Source organism: Halichoerus grypus, chromosome 1, assembly GCF_964656455.1.
Source record: "Halichoerus grypus chromosome 1, mHalGry1.hap1.1, whole genome shotgun sequence".
Classification (NCBI taxonomy): domain Eukaryota; kingdom Metazoa; phylum Chordata; class Mammalia; order Carnivora; family Phocidae; genus Halichoerus; species Halichoerus grypus.
In genome coordinates this window covers 18,807,742-18,835,239 of record NC_135712.1, presented here as the reverse complement: position 1 = coordinate 18,835,239, position 27,498 = coordinate 18,807,742, and the positions used below count along the sequence as shown (strand labels likewise).

The following is a 27,498-nucleotide window of genomic DNA, read 5'->3' as shown; positions in this document are numbered from 1 at the left end:
TTGTGGAAGGGGCACCTGGGTGGTTCAGTTGGTTAAAGAATCTGCCTTCGGCTCAGGTCATGATCCCGGGATCCTGGGATCGAGCCCCATGTCAGGCTCCCTGCTCAGTGGGGAGCCTGCTTCTCCTTCTCCCTCTTCCTGATGCTCCCCCTGCTTGTGCTCCCTCTCTCTTTCTGTCAAATAAATAAATAAAATCTTTTTTTTTTTTTTTTAAAGCTGAAAAATAGCTCCCTGCACCCAGTTTTGTTTAGCTTGGCCTTAACAGGGACACAGAACAAATACCAGTGGATACAGAGACATCAGAGTGGAATCGGTCTTCAGTCTTACTGACCAGATGTATGACACGGCACATCCTGGTTGCTCTGAGCCTATAAAACAATGCAACTGAGCCAGCTGAAAGCTAAGGTTCCCTTCTCTAATAATCTTCAGTGAGTGATGGTGCAAGTAAGGAATGGCTGTCAGATGCTTCTACCCAATACCAAGAGACGTGGCAATCAACATCCCTCAGCTTAATGAGTGCAGCCTCCTTCCCAACTCCATTTCCCCAAAGTCTCTCCAGGCAGATTCTAAGTAGGAAAGATTGTGCTCCACATGCAATATATCTGAGCACAGAATCTGGAAAACGGTAGGTGTTTAATAAATACTCATTAAGATCCAACATCTTTGCTTAATTCTTGTATCCCTTTGCTATTCACGATAGCAAATGATATGCATGTGTCCTTTTCTTTTATGGTGGTAAAAAACACATGAACATAAATCTTACTGGGACGCCTGGGTGGCTCAGTCGTTAAGCGTCTGCCTTCCGCTCAGGTCATGATCCCAGGGTCCTGGGATCGAGTCCCACATTGGGCTCCTTGCTCAGTGAGGAGCCTGCTTCTCCCTCTCCCTCTGCTGCTCCCCCTGCTTGTGCTCTCTCTCTCTGACAAATAAATAAAAATCTTTAAAAAAACAAAAAACAAAAAAAACCCTTACTATTTTAACCATTTTTAAGTGTACAGCTCATCGGCATTAAACGCGTTACAGTGTTGTGAAACCATCACCACCATCTTTTTCTAGAACTTATTTTTATCTCCCCAAACTGAAACTCTGTGCCATTAAACCCGAACTCCCCATTCCCACCTTCCCTCAGGACCTGACAACTATTATTCTACTTTCAGTCTCTGTGAATTTATTACTCTAGATGCCTCTAGTCATCCTCTAGTTATAAGTGAAATAAAAAAAAATACGGGATGCTTCATAAATTTGCATCTCATACTTGGGTAGGAGCCAAGTTAATCTTTTCTGTATTGTTCCAATTTTAGGAGATGTGGTGAAGTGAGCAACACAGATATACCTCTGAAACCTTCTGGTACTGCTAATGAATTCTTTGAGCAGAGACTGAGAACTAAGCTGTTTGTTAGTGATATCTGAGTGGCAATGATAATGGTAGTTTCCTTTTTATTTGATAAAATCTGTTTGGTACGAGAGAACTATAACAATTTAAAAATTGTAACTATTAACTATAACAACAAAGTTTCGCATATGAAAATTTTAGAAAACCACTTACTGGAATTATTGGAAACTTACAGCAAGAAGCATGTGTTATTCGGTCATAGTCTTTACGTAAAGAAAACAGTTTTAATGTAATACAGAAAAGTCACATTATGAATGATTAATGCTTTCACATCCAGTTACATACATAATACTTTTCTTATGGTGCACGTCCTATCAAAAAGAGCATATTTTGCAACTTTCCTTTCTATCACATATACTGACTACCACTTGAGAGTAAACCCATTTTAATTCTTTCAAGTCTTAGTAATCAACAAGATGAAGGTAGGCTTTTGGCAGAAGAGTGACTAATTCAGAATTCTGAACAGCAATCTTTCTTTCGACCTCCCCCAACCCGACCCAAACCCAGAATGTGAAATTTGGTTTGCTTCTAGAGTTTCCTAAATAAAAACAATATGAAATGCTAATAAGTATAATCATTTTAATAAGATATGTTCCCTCCTGCACTCCCAGCCCTCCACTGCTCATGCCCCAGGAAGTTCCCCCATAACCTGGCAAAGCTTCAGAAGCACTCACTCTCGCCCCAGAGTTACTGCGTCACTATTACAGCCTCGGAAAGAGAAGAGGTGAAAAGTTTGCCAGGTTCCAGCCGGCTCAGGCTATCGCTTCTGAGAGGCATGAAACTTGCAGCTGCCCCTTCTTCCTTCTCTAAGATGACAATATCTATGATCTCTGTGCGTCTTAGGACCAGGTTTACCAAGTTCAGTGTGAAAGAGGAAGCTGAACACATGGTTTTTCTCCCTGCTCTCAGGAGATGGGCAGGCTCATCTAAGAGCCACCCAAACCAAGAGCAAAGACAGAGGCGTGCACGAGCCAATACAAGGGGTCACCATTTACTGTTTCAAAGACACAGAAGATTTAGCTCATGTTTTAATAAGCATATGTAAATGAGTAATATTTATAAAAAATTAAACACACTTGTCAAATAGGCTATTTTAAACCCACTGTCTTATGTCAATACATCTGTGAATAGTAGCTGAAATTAAGTAACACCCCGGCCTTGGCCCTTTGACCACCTGTTTCTGACTCAAAGTCCAAAAGACTCTCTCTGAATGGTGTTTTGATTCATAGCCAGTCAACATTCCTTTGTACAACTGCCTCATAATTTGAAATAGGTTAGTGGATTGATCTCTTGCTGTCAATCAGGTATGTACCCTACTGTCTACGACTTACTTTCTCAAGAGGCCCATCGTATATATGACAGGAGAACAGTTCACAAAAAGCAATGGGGTTCACTAGGGGAATACGCTGCAAAATTTATTTCTGAGTTAAACAGCAAGAAGCAAATTAACATTCCTTCCATACTCTGTCTCACACACAAACATTCATCTCATTGCCAGTTAGTCTTTATGGAAATATATTTCAAAAGTAATTTCAATTTCAATGCATCTCTATATTCAGGGTGGCAGACCTACTACATTTCTTTTCCCCTCCTCTTTCAAAATATGAACCTTGAAGGCAGCTGCTTGTGAAAGGCAAAACAACCAGCTCCTCTTCCAGTCTAAAATCACTAGCTGTTCCCAAGACTCTACAAAAAAAAAAATAAATCAGGACATCCCTGCTGTAGGGTTCTATGCCAGGAAGTAGTCTAGCAGCCGCCGCTGTGGTCAGGCCTCACTCCTCCATCATTTTTAGTTACTAAAGGTTTCTTTTTGGATTTTGATTCAAACTACAGGGCCATACATAAGAGCTGGTGGGTTAAGAAAAAACTTGAGACCCATACTGGACCGTCATGGGAGTCGGCAGAGCGTGGTGTGGGAGACCAGGTTCACCCACTTGGTTGAGGTGTCCACACACACAGACAAGTAAGGGAAATGGCATGAGAAGAGATAAAAACGACTGATGTGTCACCGTCATCATGATTTAAGGAAAAGCAAAATTTGGAGTAAAAGGTGACAGTTGGCTAAATTAATTTTCCTTACCCTCCTAAATGAGGTCAAAATGGAATCATTTCATAAAAATGAAATACCCTATGACCCAGCAATTTCACTTCTGGGTATTTATCCAAAGAAAATGAGAACACTCCCATGTTCACTGCAGCCTTACTTATAATGACCAAGACACGTAAACAACCCAAGTGTGAACGGGTGAATAGATATAGAAGATGTGGTGTACACACATGTGCATGCACACACATGCGTGTGCATGCACGCACACACACACACACACACACACACACACACACACAGTCATTACGTACAGTGGAATATGATTTAGCCATAAAAAAGAATGAAATCTTGCCATTTGTGATAACACGGATGGACCTCGACAGCATTATGCTAAATAAGTCAATCAGAGAAAGACAAATACCATATGGTCTCACCTATAGGTGGAATCTAAAAAACCCATACTCATAGATACAGAGAACAGACTGGTGGTTGCCAGGAGCAGGGGTTGGGAGGTGGGCTAAATGGATAACGGGGGACAAAAGGTATAAACTTTCAGCTAGAAAATAAGTCATGGTGACATAATGTACAGCATGCTTTCTATAATTAATACGACTGTACTGCATATTTAGAAGCTTCTAAGAGAGCGGATCTTAAAAGTTCTCATGACAAGAAAAAAAAAATCTCTTTTTGTAACTCTGTATGGGGAGAGTTGTTAACTAGACTTACTACGGTGATCATTTTGCAACGTATACAGCTATTGAATCATTATGTTGTTCACAAAAAATAAACTAAATAAATAAGCTAAACGAATGGGTCCATTCTGGAAGAGCAACTGTCTTGCTAAGAGGGGGACAAAGATAATACATTTAGAGGTAGGCAAATAAACATTGGCCATACTTGTAATTCAGGTGACTACACTGGGAAACATGAAAAGAAGCCTGGAAACTATCCTAAAACTAAAGAAGGAACATGTCTTTGGTGATTTATGAAACAAATGTTCTTGTTTCCAAATACTTAAATCAGTTATAAAATAATAAATGGACATACATTTAAAAGCCATTCCTTATGAAAAACGAAAAGCATGCGTCCAGTAAGTTGATACCTGTCTCTCACTTTCTCTTATGATTGATTTTCTCCTTGATGTTTTTCCTTGACTAACAATTATACATAAGGATACTTAGAATTCTCAGTAGAAATGAAGGTTCCATTTTGTTCTCTGGCAAATGCTATAAATATTCTATTTTAAACTTAGACTACTTGGGATTCATTAAATCCCCAAATCAGTAGGTTTGTTAGGGGCAGAGAATGGAAACACTGTCTTTGAAATAAGCATGCTGAGTTTTCCCCAAAGAGTAGAACATTTTATCAAGAGGTCATCGTAAAATTGTAATAATAAATCATAAGCATTCTTTCATGAGCACGAGTCCCTTGATCTCCTGCCACATGTTTCACTCCTACCCCATTCACTGTGGATTTATTCAGTCAGAGATCCTTCCAACATCTGGTTTATAATAATGCGTGTTTTTATTAATTTTGAATGCTAAAAGAAAAAAAGCCCAGGGTATGAAACAATGATGCCTTCCTTCCCCTTTGCTTCCTACTGCCTTTCTCATAAATTGGTCATTATAGCATTCTGTGGGATAGCCATCTTGGAATTGTGAGCGCCAGTATTTTTAGCCTTGAGGTAGCTGCAAAATGAAACACTTTGATAAATAACCTCAGTGCTGATAGGGTAGAAAAGAATCCTTTTAGCAAAGATTTAAAGAAGATTACAAAGGGCATAAAACCCCAATCGTTTTTGAAATAGCAATCTGACAAAGCAAAGGGTGAGCTGAACGGCAGGGATGAAGGGATTCTGCCTTTTGGAAGGGTTAAAAGACAATTAAAACAGTATATGGACAGGGAAGAGGATGCATATTTTCATGAAAATACTTCCTCTATCATTTGCTGAATAAAAAGCAAAGTCCTAAACAGCTATTTTAAGTGAATAAGGGGAATTTCCCTCCTCTATAAACAATGCCTTAAGCCTTTTCTTGCAAGGAAACTTCATAATTTGCATTGAGGTAACTTTTGTTTTTTAAAAAACGGAAAACATGAAGTAATATATGGCTGTGCCTGGGAATTTGCACATAATAATTCAAACAGAACTGAAGAGTTATTATAAAATAATAAAAAACCAAGCTTTCATAAAACTAACAGCGGTTTTGATAATTCAAACTTATTGGTGAAGCAAATCAAATAAATAGCCTCAGACTCTGACTGACAAGACAGTGAAACCAGGCAACATACTTAATAAATCAAGTGTCAAGTATGTAAATTGGGCAGATAACCAAATAAAGAGGGTCATGGAAATTATATAGGACAATCCTGCAAAATGTTATTAGTTACAGTATTAGAACTGTGCTTTATTCTTTTTTGATACCTTTGCCAACTGCACCCATTTTGTTGGTTTGATCAGTCACAGCTGTAGAGAATGCTGTAGCCGAGGAAAGAGATTTGCTTTGTGCAACACTGTTAGGTGCTAAGGAAGGAGCTCGGGGTGGGGCCTTAGGGTTATGAAGGAGTCCACCTGATCAGCATAAGTGAAAGAGCATCTACCTTGCATCCTTGGGATTTGCTTCAACCTTGTCGACAATTACTAATACCCACAAAGTACCAGGTCCTCTGCTGGATCCGAAGGATGCAAAGAAGGCCCAGACCTGTCCTGAAAGAGCTCACAGCATGCGGGGTGGGTGGACATGTCAACTAGTAATTATGTACCAAGTAAAGTACGGTATTAGAGGTAGATACAAGGTGCTTTAGACACTGAGGTTCAGCAGAAGGAATTCCACCTGAGAGAGGAGCATGGGTGGCAGAGAGAGCATGAATTCTGGACTCAGGTAGACCCTGGGTCCAATTCTGCTATCATTACTTCATGATCTGTAAGGACAAGTTAGCGACCTCTCTCTACGGTTTGGTTTCCTCACCTGCAAACTGCGGGTGCTATCACTGAATTCTCACTAGCTCACAGGCCGCACTTGTGTGAATCACGAGAAAGCCACGCTTCAAGTGGGACTGGACCCAACCTCCGAGGGCTTGCTTGGCTCTATGAGCGGGATGCAGAACGTCAGCTGCGCTTTTCACCTAAACCACCTGCCACATCTGTATGTGGTGGCCCTGGACCTCGAGGGTGAATGTTCATAAAGAACTTGGACCGTCAAGCATCATCAGTAACAGATACTCATCAGTAACAGTTTGCTACGTGGCTGTCACTCACACACCAGCTCGTCTCTCTTGCTCCCTATGCAGATTAGCCAAGGTTTTATAGGAATGTGGATATTTCAGTTGGGTATTGAAGGATATGCCACTTTTTAAGCAAGGAAGAACAATTTACATGTCTTGTGACTGGCAAGAAATCATGGCTGAAGGAGAGGAAGGTGTCATGGAGAAATACTGGCCAAGGGGGAGGTCCCATACTTGAGACTGCAATAGGAGTCAGTTTCAAGAGGGACACAGTCATTGCTTTTTTATATACACTGACGAGAGTGTGGGAAATGTGTGGGATATTCTCATAGTCTGGGATATGGTATTGGGATTTAGCAGACAGGCTTTTTTTTTTTTTTTGGTAGACCTAGGGATTTGGGATTTACTGGAGTCAACAGTGAAGTAGCACAGACAGATGGGATTCCTCAGGAAAGCACAGTGGTGAGCAAGGCCAGCACCGAATTCCCTGGCACGATGAATTCTACTGTCTGGTCAGCTACCCTTTACTGTTCTCACCAATTTCACACCAATTCCCCTTTTTGCCCTTCCTTCTTTCTACTGTGGCTAGCTTCTTCCTCATTTTTGTTCGTAACAGAGAATTCTATGCTAATGGGAGCGTAAATTTACTGAAGCAGATACAGCTAAGTCACTAAAGATACCAGCAGTCCCTGAGACTGGAAAAACCCGTCATCTCATGAGCACCTGTTACCCTAATACAATTACTGTATTTTCCTATAGGTGTTTTACTGCATAAACATGTCCGAATTGCCTGCATTTATAAGCACAAACTTTTATATAAAAGGCATGCATTTGTAGGTACTTCCAAATCTTGCTGTTTTGCCGGTGGACCGGAACTTCAGTATCCTCCTTATTCGCATAGAACTGACTCTAAATCTAAAGTTTGATTATATATAAAAAAGGCAAGTCAGACTACTGACAAAGAGTATCTGAAACTATTAGAAAGAGTACAAAACGTAAACTGGAAGAAATCTGTGACGATCCTATTCAGAAAGGAATTTAAAACAAAACAACAACCCCAACAACTTCTATTACAGAAAATTTCAAACTTTTACAAAAATAAAGAGAATATTACAGGGAACTCCCACTTTGCTTAAACAAATTAGCACCCATGGCCAACCTTATTTCAACTACAGTCCTCCTTTATTTTTTTTAAAGATTTTATTTATTTATTGGACAGAGACACAGGAGAGAGGGAACACAAGCAGGGGGGAGTGGGAGAGGGAGAAGCAGGCTTCCCGCGGAGCAGGGAGCCCAATGTGGGGCTTGATCCCAGGACCCTGGGATCACGACCTGAGCCGAAGGCAGACGCTTAATGACTGAGCCACCCAGGCGCCCCTAAAGTCCTCCTTTAAAAGTGAGTTATTTTGGGGCGCCTGGGTGGCTCAGTTGGTGAAGTGCCTGCCTTTGGCTCAGGTCATGATCTCAGGGTCCTGGGATAGAGTCCTGTATTGGGCTCCCTGCTCGGCGGAGAGTCTGCTTTTCCCTCTGCCGCTTGTGCTCTCTCTCCCTATCTCTCTCTCTCTCAAATAAGTAAAAAAAAAAAAAAATCTTTTAAAAAAAGAAATAAATAAAAGTGAGTTATTTTTAAATGTTTCTGCAAATGAAGAACAATGTAAGATAACTAAGCTCAATCCAGAAAAGGCGTTCTCCCCAGGGTGCTCTGTTCTATAGCTCTGACATTGGGAGCTCTTACGGTAGGTAAGTAAGTCTGTTCATCAGGCAGACTTCTCTTTCTATAGGAAACAGCCATTTAAAAATGGAGGCAAGGAAGATTTTAAAAAAGATCATCTTTCAGGATTTGATATCTAGTACATTTAGAATGACAAAAATGAAAAAAAATATAACATGCTCTTAATCCAAGTTCATAGTTAAGGTTTTGATTTTCTGTAAGAAAAAAATTTCCATGACTCTAATTTATCTGAATATCCTCCCTGTCACTGAGATCTGAAGTTCACTGTATTGTCCTATTCTTGGGCATTTTGCAACACCCAAGATATCGGAATTACCATCTGTTCTGTGGAAGTGTGACTTATTAGTGGCCACTGTCTTCAGCACTTATTTTGCTAAATAAAAAGCTCTAATAATTTAGTGAGAAAGAGTCAATCATAATTGGTCATTAACTTTCTAGTGCTTTGCAACGGCTTATTTCTCTATAGCTTGGTATTACTAACACTATCTTAATTGAAGACACGTAGGAAAATTACCTTGTTAAGACAGGTATCAGGCAAAAATACATTCATCTAGAAGACCTGAGCTCCAGGTTGTTGAGAGTGATGATTTTTGTCCTTTCTACAACTGAATGGAGGATTTTCTTCTACTTATTTGAAATACAGTATTTTAAAGGTTCCTTAGAGATTTCTACCCCCAAATATAGGTAACAAGAATATTCATTTCTTACAGAAATGTAATAGAATGAAAGATTAATTGGCAAGCCTGTCTTTAGTCCACGGTATAGACTAAACACTCTCCTGATGATCCTCTTAAGATCTTGCTCAACGCTGAATTCCTTCTGAACGGAAGTTTAGATAAATTATGAAATTTCTTTTTCAAAAGCCTGTAGCCGGAAGTATACTTGATTCCGTGTGTTAATACACATTAGGAGCACAACATCATCACCTGATACATGCCAAATACTTGACAGCAATACAAACAAATTTATAAGGCAGTACTGAATTAGAAAAGAGAGAATACATAGCATCGGCAGGAGATGTAAAAAGCAAGCCAAGGGGTGTTTTAGGCACTTCAAAGGAGGAATTCCTGTCAGGGGTGTACCCATCTACAACATCCGGGGTGTTCTGCTTTCAGATAACCTGCATCCATTTCCAACTCAATTAACAAAGGGCAGGTGTGTTATGGAGAGGGACAGATTGCTTATTTCCTGACAGCTTACATACCGAACCTCCGGGATATGTACATTTCTTTTATGTTGAAAGATTCACTCGCATAACTGCCGTCTATGTGCTTTTATGAGGTAAAGTTAAACAAATATGGGCATTTGGGGGGTTTGTGGAGACTTACGTTATGGGATGCTCTACTCCCATTCCAAGAAAAACAAAAGTGGGAGAACTTATTTATATGAACTATGAAACGTGGCATGAGGAGAAGTCGGGACATAAAAGACAGCACGCTATGTCAATTTCCTGGTTTTGAGAACTATTATAGTTATGTAAGGTGTTACTATTGAGGAAGGGGGGTGATGTGTATACTGGACTTCTCTGTACTGTTTTTCCATGAGTGTTTATTTCAAAATAAAAGCTTAATGAAAGGGGGGGCACATATTTCATGACATTTAAACAACAACACGGCTCAGAGAACACTCATGGCTATTAGGAGAGGGGTACCAGAGAAAGGCGCGTCACTGAACGTAACAGTAACTTCGAAGTCAGACGACAGACGGTTTTGTGCTTTTGCTGCTACTTAGGAGATGTGTGCCACAGGCAAGTACGTTCCTTAAATTCTAAGCCTGAGCTCCTTCGTCTATAAAAGGAGGATACCATCCCACTCATGAGGTGATGATGACTTCCATCCCCCAAGAGTTTCACTGTAAAAGGGAATGTGCTCTTTCTCCTCCCACAGATCAGACCGCTGGTGATTCCTGCTGCAGACAAACTCTCAGGGGGCTGATTTTTTTCCCCGACAGGAGAAGAATATGTTTAGATGCTCGTCATCAAGAGAAGAGCTTACTTACCAACTTCATCCTGAATCTCCTCGGCCACTGCAGGCACATTGTAGAGCAGGGAGAGGGACTGGTTCATGCGCTCGTAAATCACACGGAGGTGCGTCATCACCTGCCATAAAGGGGCGACAGCTCCAGGTAAGTCATCTTTGCAGCAGGGAAAAGCTGTTTTCCTTACCGAACGCCACAGACAGATACAGACTTCCAAAATAAAATAGACAAAATGCTGCTGGAACGTGTGACCTGAAAGGTCATCCTCATTTTCTTGTTCTCCCATTCTCCATTCTCAAACTTTAGAGCTGCTTTAAACTTCCCATTGTATTGCATGCTTGCAGCCATAATTACAAAGCCATCTGAAAAGAGCATTTCTGATCCTAATATTTAGGCTCCCTAAATAACCCCCAATGCTCTAAATATATTTCTGTGCAAATTTTTCAAAAGATAGGAACATACTTCAATCTGACTGGAAATTTCTTTCATTCTATCTATTCATCCATCCATCCATCCACCTATCTTTTTATTTAAAATTCTATTTAAGGAAATGTAAAATTTCAGATTGCCAGAGGTAGATCTCACTTGTCAACCTTTGGGGATGGAAATAAAACACATTGATTACAGGGCTTCATTTAGGCTCACATTATATCCAAACACTGGAGTAGCAGAGGAGTTTATGATCGCCTGTCACAAGTTAGTTGAACCAATTTTAGAGGTTTTGGCTGACACAAATTTTGTCTTCAGTCATCAGAGTTTTGAAGGGTTCCTAAAGAACTGGTAGCAGTAGACACTCAGATGTTTATATTTCTCATTATTTTCATAAATCAGAAAATGTCAAACCACATGTTGGTTGAAGACAAGCCTTTGGAATTTACCAGGTATTAAAAAACTCTTGCTATAAAGGTAAAGTGCCCACAAGCATGCTGGGAATACCTACAGATCTACCTCAAAGGGCAAGCCCACTGGACTGTCCAGGCTGCACATGACGACCACATTCTGTGTTTACCTGGGACCGGATCTGAGCGGCTTTCTTTGGATCCACCATGCGTACGTGCTCAAAATGCTTTAGGGTGTGCTGCCTGTCCTTCTGTTCAGCACGGACATACTTCTTTAGCATGTTGAACACATGACGAGGCTGTTGCGGAAACAAACAAACAAACAAAACCTTTCAGTTTTGCGCAAAATATTACCTGTCCCAGGGGCTACGTGTCAGAGGTCCCAGTAACTCATTCCATAACGTGGAAGGACTGTGAGTCCTTTTTGCAATTCTCCCACTGCTTTCTGAATGGGTAATTACTTAGTTGATTGGCCACTTTTCATTTCGACAAGAGCATTTAGCATTTGACATACGACTGTCCTTAAGCAACATTTTCTTTTTATTTTTTTATTTTTATTTTTTTTTAAAGATTTTATTTATTTATTTGACAGAGAGAGAGAGCGAGAGCAGGAACACAAGCAGGGGGAGTGGGAGAGGGAGAAGCAGGCTTCCCGCCGAGAAGGGAGCCCGATGTGGGACTCGATTCCAGGACCCTGGGATCATGACCTGAGCCGAAGGCAGACGCTTAACGACTGAGCCACCCAGGCGCCCAACATTTTCTTTTTAAATGGCAGTGTTCTGCTACAGAGAGGTGATTTCGGATCTGTCATATTCAAGTTCGGTCCTTCCCCTTTTCCCACCCAAACACATAGGAGCATATACAAGACTACATTTCTACACGCATAGTCTTCATGGATATCTCAATGGTAATGCTGCACAAATAATCCCACCACCCGTGAGCATATAAAAATATAATAATCAAAATGAGAAAAGTAATAGACAACTTAACCATCACTCATTTGTAGGCCAAGGAATAAACTAAGCTTTAAGACACAGTACACTTTCCTAGGAGCAAGGCCAATGTGAAACTGTAGTTATTTTACTTTGAAATTTAATTAAATTCTTTCTATGCCATCAGATTCTAATTCAGCAACAATTTTCTTCAGTGCTTCTATTTTTTTTCTAATTGGTTCTATTTCATTTTTATTCTAGTCTTTCTTGAAAACATTCATCCTAATAAAAAAAGACAAAAGCTCCTTTGTCTTAAATGTTTCTATTGCTATATGTATTCTATCATGTGATTTTGTGAAATGATTTCCAAAAGCACACATTTCTTCGTCATTAAAACAAGCAAACAAAACCCTATGAAAGTTCATGTCAGGAATAGAATTTTGGCCATTTGGGCAAACCCAGTTATTATTAACTAGGTCATGGGCACCTTGAAAGCCAGTTGGAAGGTGAGGAATTTATTTCCAGAGATGGTATGTTGGGGGTAGGGTGAAAGCTGTAATATTTTATGGGATGTCCCTCCCCTTCTCCTTTGGTTAACTTAAGGGTCACCTCCCTGACATCCCAGGTAGAAGAGGTATCCTTTTTTTTTGGTGCTCCCATGAAAAGCTATGTATATCCCCATTACTGCACTGAATACAATCTATTAAATTATTTATGTTTCTGACTGCTTTCTTCAACTGTGAGACCCTTAAGGGCCAGACTTTGTCTTTATCAGGAATCACGGTACCCAGTGCCCGACTCATAGAGGGTGACTTGCTTAATTTATGCTTTCCACAGGTCACATTCCTATACTTAAGAAAGCAAATATCCACAGGTAAAAGAAAATAAACCTGTGCTCATCCGCTTTATTCTTTTCACCCTACAAGAAATGTGCTTCCCCATAATTCCACCAAAAAAGGCAAATATCGTGGCTGGAAACCTAGCTTTTGGCAACACATCATTATAATTCTCATTTGTACTCTGATATCTAGTTGAATCTACAAATCAGAGAATGATCTTTTAAATCCTAAGAGAAGAAAAGTTAAAGAGATAACAGTTGACAAGCTACATCAACTATATCTATTTATTTAAAAGACGACTGGTTTAAAGGCAGGCTATTATTGAAAGTGATGAATATCTTATATGCAGGATTGTGCAGTCAGGAAATTACATACCCCTGATCCTTGTTATTCGACACCGAGGCCTCTAAAATTCTCCTTCTAGTGCTATTACAATGATACCTCCAAGGTCGGAGGTATCTAGTCATGATGTCCCTGCTCCTGACTGGCTTTATGTGCTTTCTTAGTTGCCCTATTTCACTTTTTTCCCTTGAAAAGGCTTCACTGTTTTGAGGAAAACAGATTTTTTTTTCTTTAAAGAGTTCGTACAAGCAAAAATACTCCAATTCAACATAAGGATTGCTTTCATCCTATCTGTCTATCTGCAGCCAGTCACCTATGAATGTTCCTCTAAGGCATTCCGTCCTGAAATGATGGTCATGGCCGGCCGAGTGTGTGAGCCAGAATGTAAAGGCTCCACACTGGCCTTGGCATTACTGCATTAAATCTAAATCTCAAATTAGAGAATGGGGAGGTAATTTCTGATAACATCTGGGTCTCCCCTTTTTCCTTCCACTATCACCAAAAACAGCATACACTCCCACTTGGAAATTACTACTGTTAACATCAATTTTATTTTTTATTTATTTTTAGATTTTTATTTATTTGACACAGAGAGAGAGAGTGAGAGTGAGCAGAAGCAGGGAGTGAGGCAGGCAGAGGGAGAAGCAGGCTCCGGCTGAGCAGGGAGCCCGATGCGGGGCTTGATCCCAGGACCCTGGGATCATGACCTGAGCCGAAGGCAGAGGTTTAACCAACTGAGCGCCATCCAGGTGCCCCTGTTAACATCAATTTTAAAATGAACATGACAGTCCCCAAATTATCTAGGCCTCAATTTTCTCTTCTGTGCAATTCAGATAACAGTATTTTTCATATAGAGCATACTGAGTATTAAAAATGTTCTGTGATGGGGCACCTGGGTGGCTCAGTCGGTTGAGCGTCTGACTTCAGCTGAGGTCATGATCTCAGGGTCCTGGGATCAAGCTCTGCATAGGGGGGGTCTCTGCTCAGCAGGGAGTCTGTTTCCTCCTCTCCTCTGCCCTCCAACCACCCCCCCCCCACCATGCTCTGTCTTTTTCTCTCTCAAATAAATGAATAAAATCTTAAAAAAAAAAAAAAAGTTCTGTGTTAGCTACTCAGGGCAATGCTCAGTTCACAGCAGGAACACAATACACATTTATTTCTTCCACTCAGTCCTGGCCTCCAATGCCCACCCATTTCTTTCCTCTAGGCAACAGCAGTTCAACACTTACTGACGGCTTATAGAATGAGACCATGTGCTTTATGCATAGAAACTCACCAAATTTTCCCATCAACCCTATGACTGGGGTTTTATTGTAGATAAAACAAAGCACAAAGAAGCTAAGCTTGAGGGCTATGTGGCTAGTTACACAGCTAGTTACAGAGCTAGTCCTTGGGTACAGTGAGAACAGGTAATCCAACTCCGACTCCCAAGCCTGGTCTCTCGATCGCTGTGATCCTGATTTTCAAAGAAACTCTAACATGGACCAAGCTAAAGACAATTCCAAAAAGTAACTTACAGAGTTGAAAACAAAGAAATAATTGAGCGGTTAGAAACGAGTCTGTTCTAGGAGTCCTTGCCTGAGTATCTAGTGCTTATAAGCTCAGATAATATTCTTTGGGGACATGATGACACCTGCTCTTTTCACTGTGTAGAAGGCCATCCAGATTTAGCTTATTCACTCTCTCAATTGCTGTCCTTGGTTTCTGGCGCTCTACTCTGCTTTAGCTACTGTGTCAGATGTGGGGAGGTGAAATAGCAAGATAGGACTGTCCTTGGTCAATCTGTTTAGGATTACTAGAAAATGAGGAAAGGTATTATAGTTAAAAGTTAGGCTTTTGCGACATGTGTGGATTCCAGCTCTAAATCCACCCTTCTCATCTATTAAGATGGATAATTAAATGGTGAATGTGGTTCACATGTTTAAAACTGCTTATTTAATACCAATATTTTCTTCATTTCAGAAATATATTCCTAACTTCCTGCATCAAATCCCTAGAGCTTGACAATGAAATGGTAGCACACCAGGATCTCATGATTCCCCAAGCCTCCGTATCTCTCTACCAGGGAACAAAGCTCCTGCCAGGATAATGAGCCCTAAGAGCCCCTTGTAAGCTATGATCTCATCAGTGTTTGTATGAGCTCAGATACACATTGTGTGTGTGTCTAATACAAACATCAGCCTTTTTCTTCCTAATGTCTATGCCTCGGGACATGAGATAATTCAGGAACACATTACCATGCCCCTCAATAAGTGAATTACATGGTTCTGCTTGGTTGATTTATTCATGCAAACACATTTCTAAGAATCATGCTTAGAAATGAAAAAAAAATGAGATTAGCTCTTATGGAGTAGGCAGATAAATCATACCAAATAAAATGGCGGTTATGTCTACACCTCAGCAACAAATACTATTTTTAGGTAACAAAGAAAAACAAGTAATTGTTTTTAGCACTTTTAGCCAGAATACAGAATTACCAAGGCTTAAAACTAGTTATTTCTAGTGGTGTCCCGTATCCATGTACTATAGAATAACAGGGAATCTCTTAGGGCGTTTTATTTCATTATGCTAGGGCAAAGGTAAGTTTCTTAAAATTTTAATTAAAAAACACAGTAATATTCACAAAAGAGTAAGAGAAGAAAACATACCTGGGATCTCTATAGAAATGTATTCTCTTAAAGTAAATGTATTACTATTGTCACAATGGTTACAGTTAAGATTGTTCATGTGATTAGAAAAATGAGCGTTAAGAATTCAGTGGCTCAAGCACACTGATAGTAAGCAGAGTTTAAGAAACATGTTTTTAACCTCAATGCGTATAATTTCAATCATTCTCAAGTCTTTAAAACTTCTGTAACGAGTAATAATGTTTTTTTTCCTGCCAAATTTCCCCTATTTTACAATTTAGATAGTGTATGTATTCATACTACAATCTGATTATACTGGCATTGGATGGCTAATCTTATTATTAAAATTTATAGCACAGAACAGAGAAAATAAAAGGAAAAGATCTGCCCCAGGGGGACTAATTACATCCAATCCCTTTTTATTATCACTATTGTTTGAGTGTTTGGCCTATAATAACAAAGTATCTATTTGCATCTGATATAACACTTTTCAATTGGCACTAAAATTTCTTCACTATTCACACTGCATTTAGAAAAATCATTTCAAAAAGAATTTCTTAAAGGATTTAGGCTGGGCATTACTAAAATGATTAGACTTCTTACTAAAATGGATTGGACTTAACCTAAAATAGAAGATTTACCTTTTGGAACATTAACTGTTTCTTTCTTGGAACATGAGCATAGGATATCTCCAGGCACTAAACAGTTCCTGGAACAATTTGGTTGCTTTTTAAAAATGTTTGTTAATTAAATGAATGAATAACCTAGAGCTGAATGTGATTTCACAAACAGTTCTGGTAGCAAAATATATCTTTCCTGGTATCTGAGTTGAAAATAAGCATCTCTCCACTAAGATGCATTCCCAATTTTCACGAAACATATTGATTTTCCAACCCCACTTGATCTATCAATCCAGAGTGCTGGATTCCTTTAGGAAGCATATTCAAACTATTATCAATAAGAATTCATTTCATCAGTTTCAAAAGATGACATAGCTTGTCTTCTTATAGCTTGGGTTTTGATGTCAGTTTGATGTAAATAATTTTGAAGGGAATTTCATGGCCTTTGCCTATGTAAGATATTTTTTAAAAAATTAATTTACCCTGTTCTCAAATGTATTGCCTTTTCATTTTTTTTTTTAATGCAATTTTATATGTTTGGTGTTCCTGGGCTTGGGGTCAGTCACATACATTTAACTGATTCAATGTCAATCGTGTCTGAATGCGTAGCGTTCAGGTGGGAGGTATATTAAAACATGACTAATTGGCCCTATTGTTCCATTTTGTAGCTTTAGGCTTGATCTAGAAATCTGGCATCTTATCATAATAGACACTTGTGTCTTAAAACATTTTCTAACAAGAGGGAATTATATGTCATGAGCCTTTAAAGGTCCTGAGTGTAATCCCACCAAGGAGGAAGAAATAAATGAGTCACTTTATGAGGAGCACCCTAACCTTTCCAGGTCACTAGGGACTTATTCAGAAAGACTTCTCTGGGAGCATTAAATTGCATCCCAGTGGTTTCCAACCCTGTAACCAGGAAAGTTAATCATCTATCGAGAAAACACAAATCTCTCCTGTTTTCAGAAAACAGGTTCAAGGCTGTTATTTTCATAGTTCTACGTCTTGGAGTTCAAGAAATCTTTTTTTTTTAAATTTTTTATTAAAAAAAAGGATTGTATTTATTTGAGAGAGAGAGAGAAAGAACAAGCAGGGGGGAGCAGCAGAAGCAGAGGGAGAAGCAGACTCCCTGTTGAGCAGGGAGCCTGATGCGGGGCTCAATCCCAGGACCTTGAGATCATAACCTGAGCAGAAGGCAGACGCTTAACCGAATGAGCCACCCAGGTACCCTGGATTTCAAGAAATCTTAAGCATATACAAATGCAAAATGTATACAATTTCTGTGCAAGTTTTTAAAAAAACAATCTTAAGAGTTAAATCTTCGTCTGCTTGACATGGTCTCTGTTAAGTTTATTTTGCCACTTTGGCTCTCAGAATTTCAGCATTTCATAAGTACCCCCGCTGTTGTAAGAAAAACCTGGAGGAAAAAAAAGACATTCAGGGAAGCATTCACGGGACCCTTTGGATCACAGCCGTGTTCGTCTTTAGAGCTACGAGTTGAGCTAAATTTTTAAAGTTCACTGCAAAATTCATCCACATTTCTTCAGAAGAGCGCATACATGGTTTCTGTAGTTAAAAAGGCGTATAAGAAGGCCAATGACAATCCTGTGCCAAGTTGAACCCTGAAGTCTTGAAGCAACTGAGGAAAGGACAGGTTTCTTGTGACTGCCCCCATTCATTGTGTCTCCAGGCTTGATAACAGGGAGGCATTAGAATCACCCCTTCCCGGCACATCCAGGTAACTGCTTTGCCTCTGGCCTTGTGCTATCATAGAACATGGCGGCCCCCAGAACAGAAAGTCGTCTTTCCATCCCTTCCCTCCTCCACAGGGAAGCAGATGACTTCCTGATAGGGACTCGGCAACAAAGCCTCCACATATTCTGTCCTAACAACATATTCTAGCTTGTCTTTCTTAGGGAGGAAGATATCTTACTACTTCATAATCTCATTTCAACCTTCCATTAATCTTTTTTTCTAATATGGCTAACAAAAGCTAGAACAATCCCAATTGTGAAAGAGTAGAACAATTAACCCCAATTTGCAAATGAAGGAGGAAGAGTCCTTTTCATTAAGCCACGTATTCCAAGTGATAGGTTATATAGATGGCAGACCTGGGAATTAAAGACAGGTGCTGAAATCTATAAAATACAGACAATAAGGATGGTTTTAACTCTGTCATTCATAATTAGTGACTTCTTGTTAAATCTGGTGGGCTGTATATAGTTTTTTTCAGGATATTCTGCTAGTTCTCAGACGTAACTGATTTGGGGTACTGTGACATAATAAGGAATGTGTATTTAATATCTTTCTCTAGTCCTTGACGCAGAGCTCCTGAAACTTGTAATTTCCTGAGTGACAAGGGCATCTTTTGTCAGAATATTCAGTCTTAATCCCTGGTTCCTGCCACAAAAGCCTCTAAGGACCCTTGAAGTGATGAAGAGTTGTCTCTGGTACGCTAACCCAGGGACTCTTGGAGGATGGTGGCTGGTTGCTAGAGGGCGCAAGCCTGTGATTAGAGGTCTGGAACTTTCGGCCCCACCCTCTGTCCTTCAGGTGGGGAGAGGGACTGGAAATTGAGTTTAGTCACCAGGGCCAGGGAATTAGTCAGTCTTGCCTACCTAATGGAGCCTCCATGAAAAAACCCCTCACAAGGGGTTCAGACAGCTTCCTAGTTGGTGAGAACAATGAGGTACGAGGAGAGCAGCAGGCAGAGAGGGCATGCAAGCTCCTTCCCCCCATACCTTGCCCCATGTATGGCTTCCATCTGGTCATTCCTGAGTTACGTCCCTTATAATAAGTTGCTAACAATAAATAAAGCACTGATCTGTGTTCCGTGAGCTGTTCTAGTAAATTATCAAACCTAAGGACGGGGTCATGGGAACCCCTGATTCATGGCCGGTTGGTCAGAAGGAAAAATGTGTGTTGAAAAAACCTGACACTTGGTATTGGAGTCTGAAATACAGGACAGTCTGATAGGACTGAGCTGGGCCCTTAACCTATGGGGCCTATGCTTACGATGGGCTGTTAGTGTCAGAATTAATGTGAGGGGAAAAAAATCTCATACATTTGGTGTCAGAATATTGAGAGTAGAGTTACACGGACCACAGCTATAAATCAGTGAAGACAGCATACAGGACTGGAATTCAGGACCTGACCCAAAGCCCAGGATCAACACTTTTGGACCAACTCTAGCATACACTGGATACAGAGCTTAGATCAACCAAGCTGAGAGCAAAGAAGGGCCAGAAATTCCCTGGACTTGCAGGGCAGGTCTTCAATTCTTTTTTAGTCAAGCAGTGAGCCATGCCAAAGCTCTTAATGATGAACAGATTAATATAATTCAGAAGGCAAAGCCCAGAGAACTGCAGAAGAAACCATAAACAAAGGATGCTTGAAAGTATACCACAGACCTTTGAAAAGATTTGTCGAACGGTCTGATCACCCGACAAACGCCAACTGGGACATAATCTTGACTTTTTAGAAGAGAGTTACAATAATATGTTTTAATTTTGCATATTCATACTTAAGTTTTGGCATTTTTGCTTCCCACATCCTCTAACTGGTTACACCATGCTCAGAGATATGGACATTTATATTTAATTTCACCTTCTCGTCATACTCCCGCTAACCACAGTGCCTTGACCTAGTGGAAACATTAATGTGAAAATCCTTGAGACAAAGCTTATATAAATACAAATACAACTTAGGATTTTTAAAATGATCAGTGGATGAGCTTCACAAAATAAGTGAACTCCCTGAAACCCATGTGTAATTGTGTGTGTGTGCATACATGTTTCTTGGGAGAAGATCCCTCGTTGCTATCTGTTCTAACAGGGTAGATGTCTATAGTGCCTGGCAGGTAATGGCCTGTGGATCATTAAATAATGTGCTATTATGCAGTTGTCTGTAAAAATGAAATATTTGTTTTCATAATGGGTTTTGATTTTGAAGGATGAAATGCAAACAGATATCAACCTCTAAATCTGTACATGCAACCTATGCTGGAATGAGATAGGGCATCCCGATGCTGTACGTTTTGACAGCATTTGATGAGCTGTTTTGACTTTAAAGGCAGTGATGAAGGAGGGCTTGCTGTGGAGGGAATCTGGTGATGAATATGGACTCAGAGGCACAGGACAGCTTTCAAGCTAATACCTTTCCTACATACTTCATAATTTTCTTTTTTTTTTAAAAGATTTTTATTTTTTATTTTTAGAGAGAGAGAGAGTGCAAGAGAGCATGGGATGGAAGAGGCAGAAGGAGAGGGAGACAGAGAATCTCTAGCAGACTCCACACTGAGCACAGAGCCTGATGCAGGGCTCGATCTCACAACCCTGAGATCATGATGACTTGAGCCGAAATCAAGAGTTGAATGCACAACTGACTGAGCCACCCAGTCGCCCCATACTTCATAATTTTCTATTTAACTTAATTCAATTAAAAACAGAAAGCACTGGTGTCTCTTGTTTACATACTTTCCATTGGTCTTTAGAAGATCTGTCTATTGAGCCTGGTAAAAAGTCAAAGCGAGGTTAAGGAGGTCATACTGAGAGGCAACAAACCACTCAGCATAGTCTACAGGATTTTGTTCAATGAATGCTAATCCTCCTGTTTTCCTTTCCATCTGTTTGTTACTGGGTCTGTCTTTAAAAGCTCTCAAGTCAATGAGTCTTCTTGTGCTCACCAATTTTTACAAATCTCAACTAAAAGTGAATGATGAATGGATGGATAATAAATATATAAGGCATAAGATAGGGCGCCTGGGTGGCTCAGCTGGTTAAGCGAGTGCCTTCGGCTCAGGTCATGATCCTGGAGTCCCGGGATCGAGTCCCACACAGGGCTCCCTGCTCGGCGGGGAGTCTGCTTCTCCCTCTGACCCTCCTCCCTCTCATGCTCTCTGTCTCTCATTCTCTCTCTCTCAAATAAATAAAGTCTTAAAAAAAAATTAAAAAAAAAAATATATAAGGCATAAGATAATTATTTACATTTCTCAAAGGTGATTTTCAACATAGCAGTCTTTTAAGTATATTCAGATCGGCATTACAAAATTTCTGTTGTATCAAAATCTTGAGGGAAGAATGTCTTAAACATCTTGGGATTTCTCTGTTTCAGTGCCTTCGATATTAAGAACTAGGCAAATACTTTTTACCTTATTTACCATCCATTATACTGAGGTGCGGATTGTACCGTACTTACCCTGGCACGTAGATACATGCTCTCTACACATATTCTATAAATGCTCACATCTCTTTTTTGACCCAAAGTGATTAGCAGAAAATGAAGAGTTGTAGGGAGAAGGAGAGTTTGCAATATCACATGAAAATTTTGTATTTTTTATTTTTTTTGAAAATTTTTTTAAAATGGCCAAGTTAAGCACCTCAATTTTGCACCCATTAATCTCTGTCCTTTATTTTGCTTCTTATTGAACATTTATTGCCCTGCTGTTAGAATGCACCAAATCTCCATCTTGGGACAAATCATGTTCTTTGATGATAAATCTCACAGATCATTACATTAATGTTCTACCAAAGAATTCTATGTGGCAGTTTTCCAGAATCTCAGGAAAATTTAACATTTGGTCAAACTAATCAGAAATGAGAAAGCAAAGCTGTTGGTGCTAAAGAAAGTGCCAATTTTCTTCTTCCCCCTCAACTGAATGTTGAGAATCTGAATGTGAGGTATCAGATATAAGCATGAAACTAATTTTAGTGTGAAGATGGCTGCAATTATGACACTGGAAATAAAAACAACACACACCACTGGCACAGAGACAAGACAGATATACATGAAAACATTTTCTAATTCTCACTTCCACGTAGAAAATGCTTAAAAGTCATTGCAGTCAGGGGGCACCTGGGTGGCTCAGTCAATTAAGCAGCCTGCTTGAGATTCTCTCTCTCCCCACCCCTCCCCCCAACGCTCTCTCTCTCTAATAAATAAATAAATGAATCTTAAAGAAAGAATTGTTGCAGTCAGGATAATAATTAGGATGTTGTCTAATGGGAGATTTAACATCCTATCTATAAAGATACCAAAAAGCTCAGAATTACAAAGAAAGCTTTTATAATTCGTCTCTCATCTTTTAACACATTTCAGTTCTTACTAATTAGGAGCTCCTGAGTTTTCCCACACCTAAGCCTACCATGGGAAGCCTTATTTTAAACAGAATTTCCTATCTAGCCTTTAGTTTAACTGCACAGCAGTTTGCTTAAGGCTAACTGCCCTCCAGATTGCAGAGAATGTTGGACAGTCAGGCGGTATCATTGTCTTCTCTCCATCTAGGAAGGAGAATCCTGACAGCTACAAAAAGGAAGGTTCAGACCATACTTAGCTCATCTTTCATGAGGCTGTAAGTTGCTTGATAGGAGCTCTGAGAAAGTAGGAAGTCAGAAGCACAGGTAGAAGTCTTGAATAATGATAATTTAGTTTTAGGAAGTACTTGAGTTTGGTAGTGATCCATTGTGTGATGCAACTCTGGAGAGGAATTTCACATTTCTTGGGAGGTGGCGGGGGGTTGGGGGGAAGGATAACTCTGATTTTCCAAGGAAACTTTAAGAAAAGTGAAAAAAATTAAAGGGGCCGATCCTTAGAAGAGTCACTAGTCTGCTATAGATTAAGAGTTTATGCTGAGCGCAAAGACCAAACTATTCCTGAGGAAAATGCAACTGCTTCATCTCTTGTAATATTGGAAGTATTTGGATACTGCAAAATTCTACGTATACTTCAAACAAAGCACTTGTAGATTGCCCATTTACTGGATCAGCCGGCAGGCACAAAATTCATGAAAGAGGAAATTTAGAACATAAAACACACACAGACATGGAGACTTATAAATGAAATTCATAGTACAGCAAGGCATTCTAGCTGCACAAAAACATCATCACATAATACTTCCAAGCTCGAGTTGAAAAATGTAGATAAAATTATGGATTAAACCTCAGCCTCAGAGAGACCATGGAAACAATCCATGTTATTTCAGATTCTCATGTGGCAAAGGCTGGGACTGGTGGAATATGGTCAGCGTTAATGGGATAATCATTTTGAAGGTGCTCTCAGCTGTAGAATCCACAGGAAAAGAAAACTTTGACTAATTCATTTCCTTATATTCAGCTAACATTTACTGAATATTTCATATTTTCTAGGCACTGTGTTAAGTATGATGAAGATCTCAGAAAAATTTATTTATGGCTCCAATATGAGACATGACGTTCCTCAGACAGTAACGGGCACACTCCTGATTTTTTTTTTTTTTTTGATTTGTCTTTCAACAGCAATACAGAAAAGTTCTTAAAAAGGGACTTAGAATTTTCTTGCATTTTTCCAAAGTGCAGAGCTAAGTGCCGTATCAAGCTATGCATTAAACACTCAAAATAAAATTTAAATAAAACACTCATTAACTTAACAGAAATGGCAGGTAATGCCAAGATTGTAGGCCTGTGACTATCCAGCCCCAGTTTTTATTACATGGGAAAGTTTTATGCATGTCTAGGTAAGAATTCAATAGACTTCTTGGATCAGTCAACAACAATCCGATTTTTTTTTAAGATTTTATTTTTTTGAGAGAGTGAAAGAGAGAAGGGGGGCAGGGAGGGAGAGAGAGAGAACACGAGCAAGGGGAGGGGGAGAGGGAGAAGCAGGGAGCCCAACGTGGGACTCCATCTTAGGACCCTGGGATCATGACCTGACCCAAAGGCAGATGCTTCACTGACTGAGCCACCCAGGTGCCCCTGATTTTTTTGGACAGTAAAATAGTTCTCCCTAATCCAGTCTTTAATTTTTATTTCAAATAAACATGATGTTTAATTCTACAGGAAGAAATCGACAGGCCCAGAACAAGCATGATTATGACCAGTCTGAAATGATCCCCCCGGGTAACACAGGAAGCTTTGGCAAACATTCTTCTCATCACTGTCTTTCTTGTGATGGCAGATTGGGTGGAACTGAAACTTCTGAAACGTGCATTTGTTAAGGACTCCATTCAGTCCTCATCTTATATTTAGCTCTATCAATGTCCACATAGCAAAGACCCTCCTTTGGAGATGGGACTTTTGGCTGGAACACTCCACTAAATGTCAGCAATTAAGATTCTTGTCTCAACACCCACCCCCTTGCCCTGCCTTGGCAAAGGATCCCAATGGCTCTGACCCCAAAATTGAGTCTTCTATAAAAAGAGGACCAAGGAGTCAAGGGACTTTTCTCCAAATGCATGTAAACAGAATTTTACTGAACAGTGCTAGGACAGAGATTTTTTTTTTCTGACTAGAAAATGAAAATGCTAATGTGATATTCTTTTTCTAAAGCTTTTTGTTCAGAGAGGAAGCGTGGTCTAGTAAGAGGGCACTGTGGTGGTCAGCTGTGATTCGCAGCTCCACCCTGTCCGTTAACCAGGGTAGCGGTGTCACCCTGAACCAGACACTCGATCTCAGTGACGTCATTGGTGGAACAGGGTCAATCCTGTCTCACCATCTGTAAGAGTACCGGAAGCTCTTTTAGGGTTCCTCAGAGCTTTCTGTGCTATAATGTCAGCAGAAAAAGAAGAATCAAAATAAGGGGCATCAGTGTAAGTGGGTGGCTATTTGGTTTTGTTCCATAATATATGCAGACTGCTCCTTTCAGCCAAGATGGAGTAATGAGAACCAGATTTACCGGACAGCCTTTAACAACCAGAATAGACAGAACTATGTTTCTAAAAGATATTAGACATCAGGTGGCAGGTAGTGAATGCTGTGGAAAGGGAAACGAATGATATGAGCCCTCCGACTCCTCAAGCTTGTCGCCATGCATTTCCAGGCTGTCACTCCATGTGCAGGACCAGCTGGAGCCTGGTGGACCCCACAGTTAAGGTAGGTGAGTGAGTCTAGAAGGACGAAGGCAGCCAGTAATCGCAGGACAGTGCTGGGAGGACAGAGTTGCCCAGATTTGCATGCAATGCCCCTTGAGAAAGTGGCTGAGTAATGATCAGGGCATGCAAGTAAAAGAACCCAACCGAGGCCGGGGGGAAAAAACCATCCAAATGGATTAGAGGCAACAGTGCCTGGTGTTCACACGGGTCAGGAATAGCACCTGTTCCCACCATCCAGATGAGAAAACACAGTATTCATGGTGGATTACTCAGGAGAATCCTAACCTCCATATTGGAGAAGAAGGAGCCATAAGCTGATAACTGCTCTGATCCCAACCTAACAAGTCTTAAAAGCAAAACCCGAAAGGCTCAAACTGTTTCTGAGTAATTTAACAACACTGCAGAACAAAGCTCAAGAATAGAGGTATATAAAAGTACCCAGCACTCAAGGTAAAGTTCACAATGTCTGATGGCCAATAAAAAATTACTAGGTATGAAATGATGAAGGAAAATACCACATATAATGAAAAAAAAATCAATCAAATCGACCCAAAGCTGACACAGATGCTAGAGGTGGCAACCAAAGATATTACAAGTTACTATATATAATACATTCCACAGGTTCGAAAACTTAAGAAATGGAATATATAAAAATAACAAACAAAAACCAGACTAAACTTCTAGATATGAAATGTTCGAGATGAAAAATAGCCAGATGGGGTTAACGGCTGATTGAAATCCCCATGGCACATCATAATCAAATTACTCAAAACTGGTGATAAAGAGAAAATCTTCAGAGCAGCCAGATTTAAAAAAAAAAAAAAAAGATAGGGGTGCCTGGGAGGCTCAGTCGGTTAAGCATCTGCCCCTTGATTTCCACTCAGGTCATGATCTCAGGGTCATGATATCGGGCTCTGTTCTGGGTGTGGAGTCTGCTTAAGAGTCTCTCTCTCCCTTTGCCCACTTCCCCCTCTCCCTGAAAAAAATATAATAAAAAAGATATATTATTTACAGAGACAAAGGATATAACTATTCTTGTGGGAAACAATGCAAGTAAGACAATGGAATATCATCATTAAAATGGCTGAAGAAGAAAACTTCATCCTAAAATTCTATACCCAGCAAAAATGTCTATCAAAAACAAAGGTGAAATAAAGATCTTTTCAGATACACTCAAGCAAAAGAATTCTTTACCCATCTACATGCATTAAAAAAATTTTTACAGGAAGTCCTCTGGGTAGAAGGAAAATAATTCCAGATGGATCTATGCAAGGAATAAAGAGCACCAGAAATGGTAAATGTTCTTCTTATTATGTAAAACTCTTTAAAAGATAACTTACCATTTAAAAGAAAATTAACAATAATGTAGTATGGAAAAAGTATGACAACAACAGCCTAAAGATTGGGAAAAAGGAAATGAAAGAATTTGAGTATGAGGTTCTTCTAATATACATGAAATGGCATAATATCATTTGTACTGGTATAATATTGTGAACTGTTAGAAATATTTTCTAGGGGCGCCTGGGTGGCTCAGTCGTTAAGCGTCTGCCTTCGGCTCAGGTCATGATCCCAGGGTCCTGGGATGGAGTCCCACATCGGGCTCCCTGCTCGGCAGGAAGCCTGCTTCTCCCTCTCCCACTCCCCCTGCTTGTGTTCCTGCTCTCGCTATCTCTCTCTCTGTCAAATAAATAAATAAAATCTTTAAAAAAAAAAAAAAAAAAAGAAATATTTTCTAAAACCCTAAGGCAAATAGTAAAATAACAAAATAACAAGTTAACAGCTCAAGACCCTACAAAAGAAAGTAACAAAAAACGTTCTTTTAGTCCAAATTTGGCAAAAAAAAAAAAAAAAAAGAGGAAAAGGGGACAAAGAACATATGGGACAAACAGGAAACATAGCAAGATGACAGATTTAGGTATAACTGTATCCATAATTTCAAGAAGTATTCTTCTCAACTAAAAGGCAAGATCCAACTATATGCTGCCTACAAGAAATGCTTGTAGGTTAAATAAAAGTACGAGGATGGAAAAATGATATGCTATGATGACATTAATCAAAATAAAGCTGAAATACCTTTAATATTAGA

The 27,498-nt window shown here is 39.8% G+C and overlaps 1 protein-coding gene and 1 non-coding gene across 7 annotated transcripts in view; both read right to left on the bottom strand.

Annotated features, from left to right (window-relative positions):
* Positions 1-27,498, bottom strand: part of APP (amyloid beta precursor protein) — a 256,472-nt gene that overhangs the window by 51,094 nt on the left and 177,880 nt on the right. For all 6 annotated transcript variants that reach the window (XM_036072762.2, XM_036072763.2, XM_036072764.2 and 3 more), the window contains 2 exons: positions 11,381-11,509; positions 10,393-10,492 (listed from right to left, as the gene is read on the bottom strand). In XM_036072762.2, the coding sequence (XP_035928655.1) occupies positions 10,393-10,492; positions 11,381-11,509 (229 nt within the window). The remainder of the gene's footprint in view (positions 1-10,392; positions 10,493-11,380; positions 11,510-27,498) is intronic.
* LOC118523281 (U6 spliceosomal RNA) lies at positions 1,219-1,325 on the bottom strand. Its single transcript, XR_004911032.1, has one exon. It is a non-coding gene; the product is annotated as a U6 spliceosomal RNA (small nuclear RNA).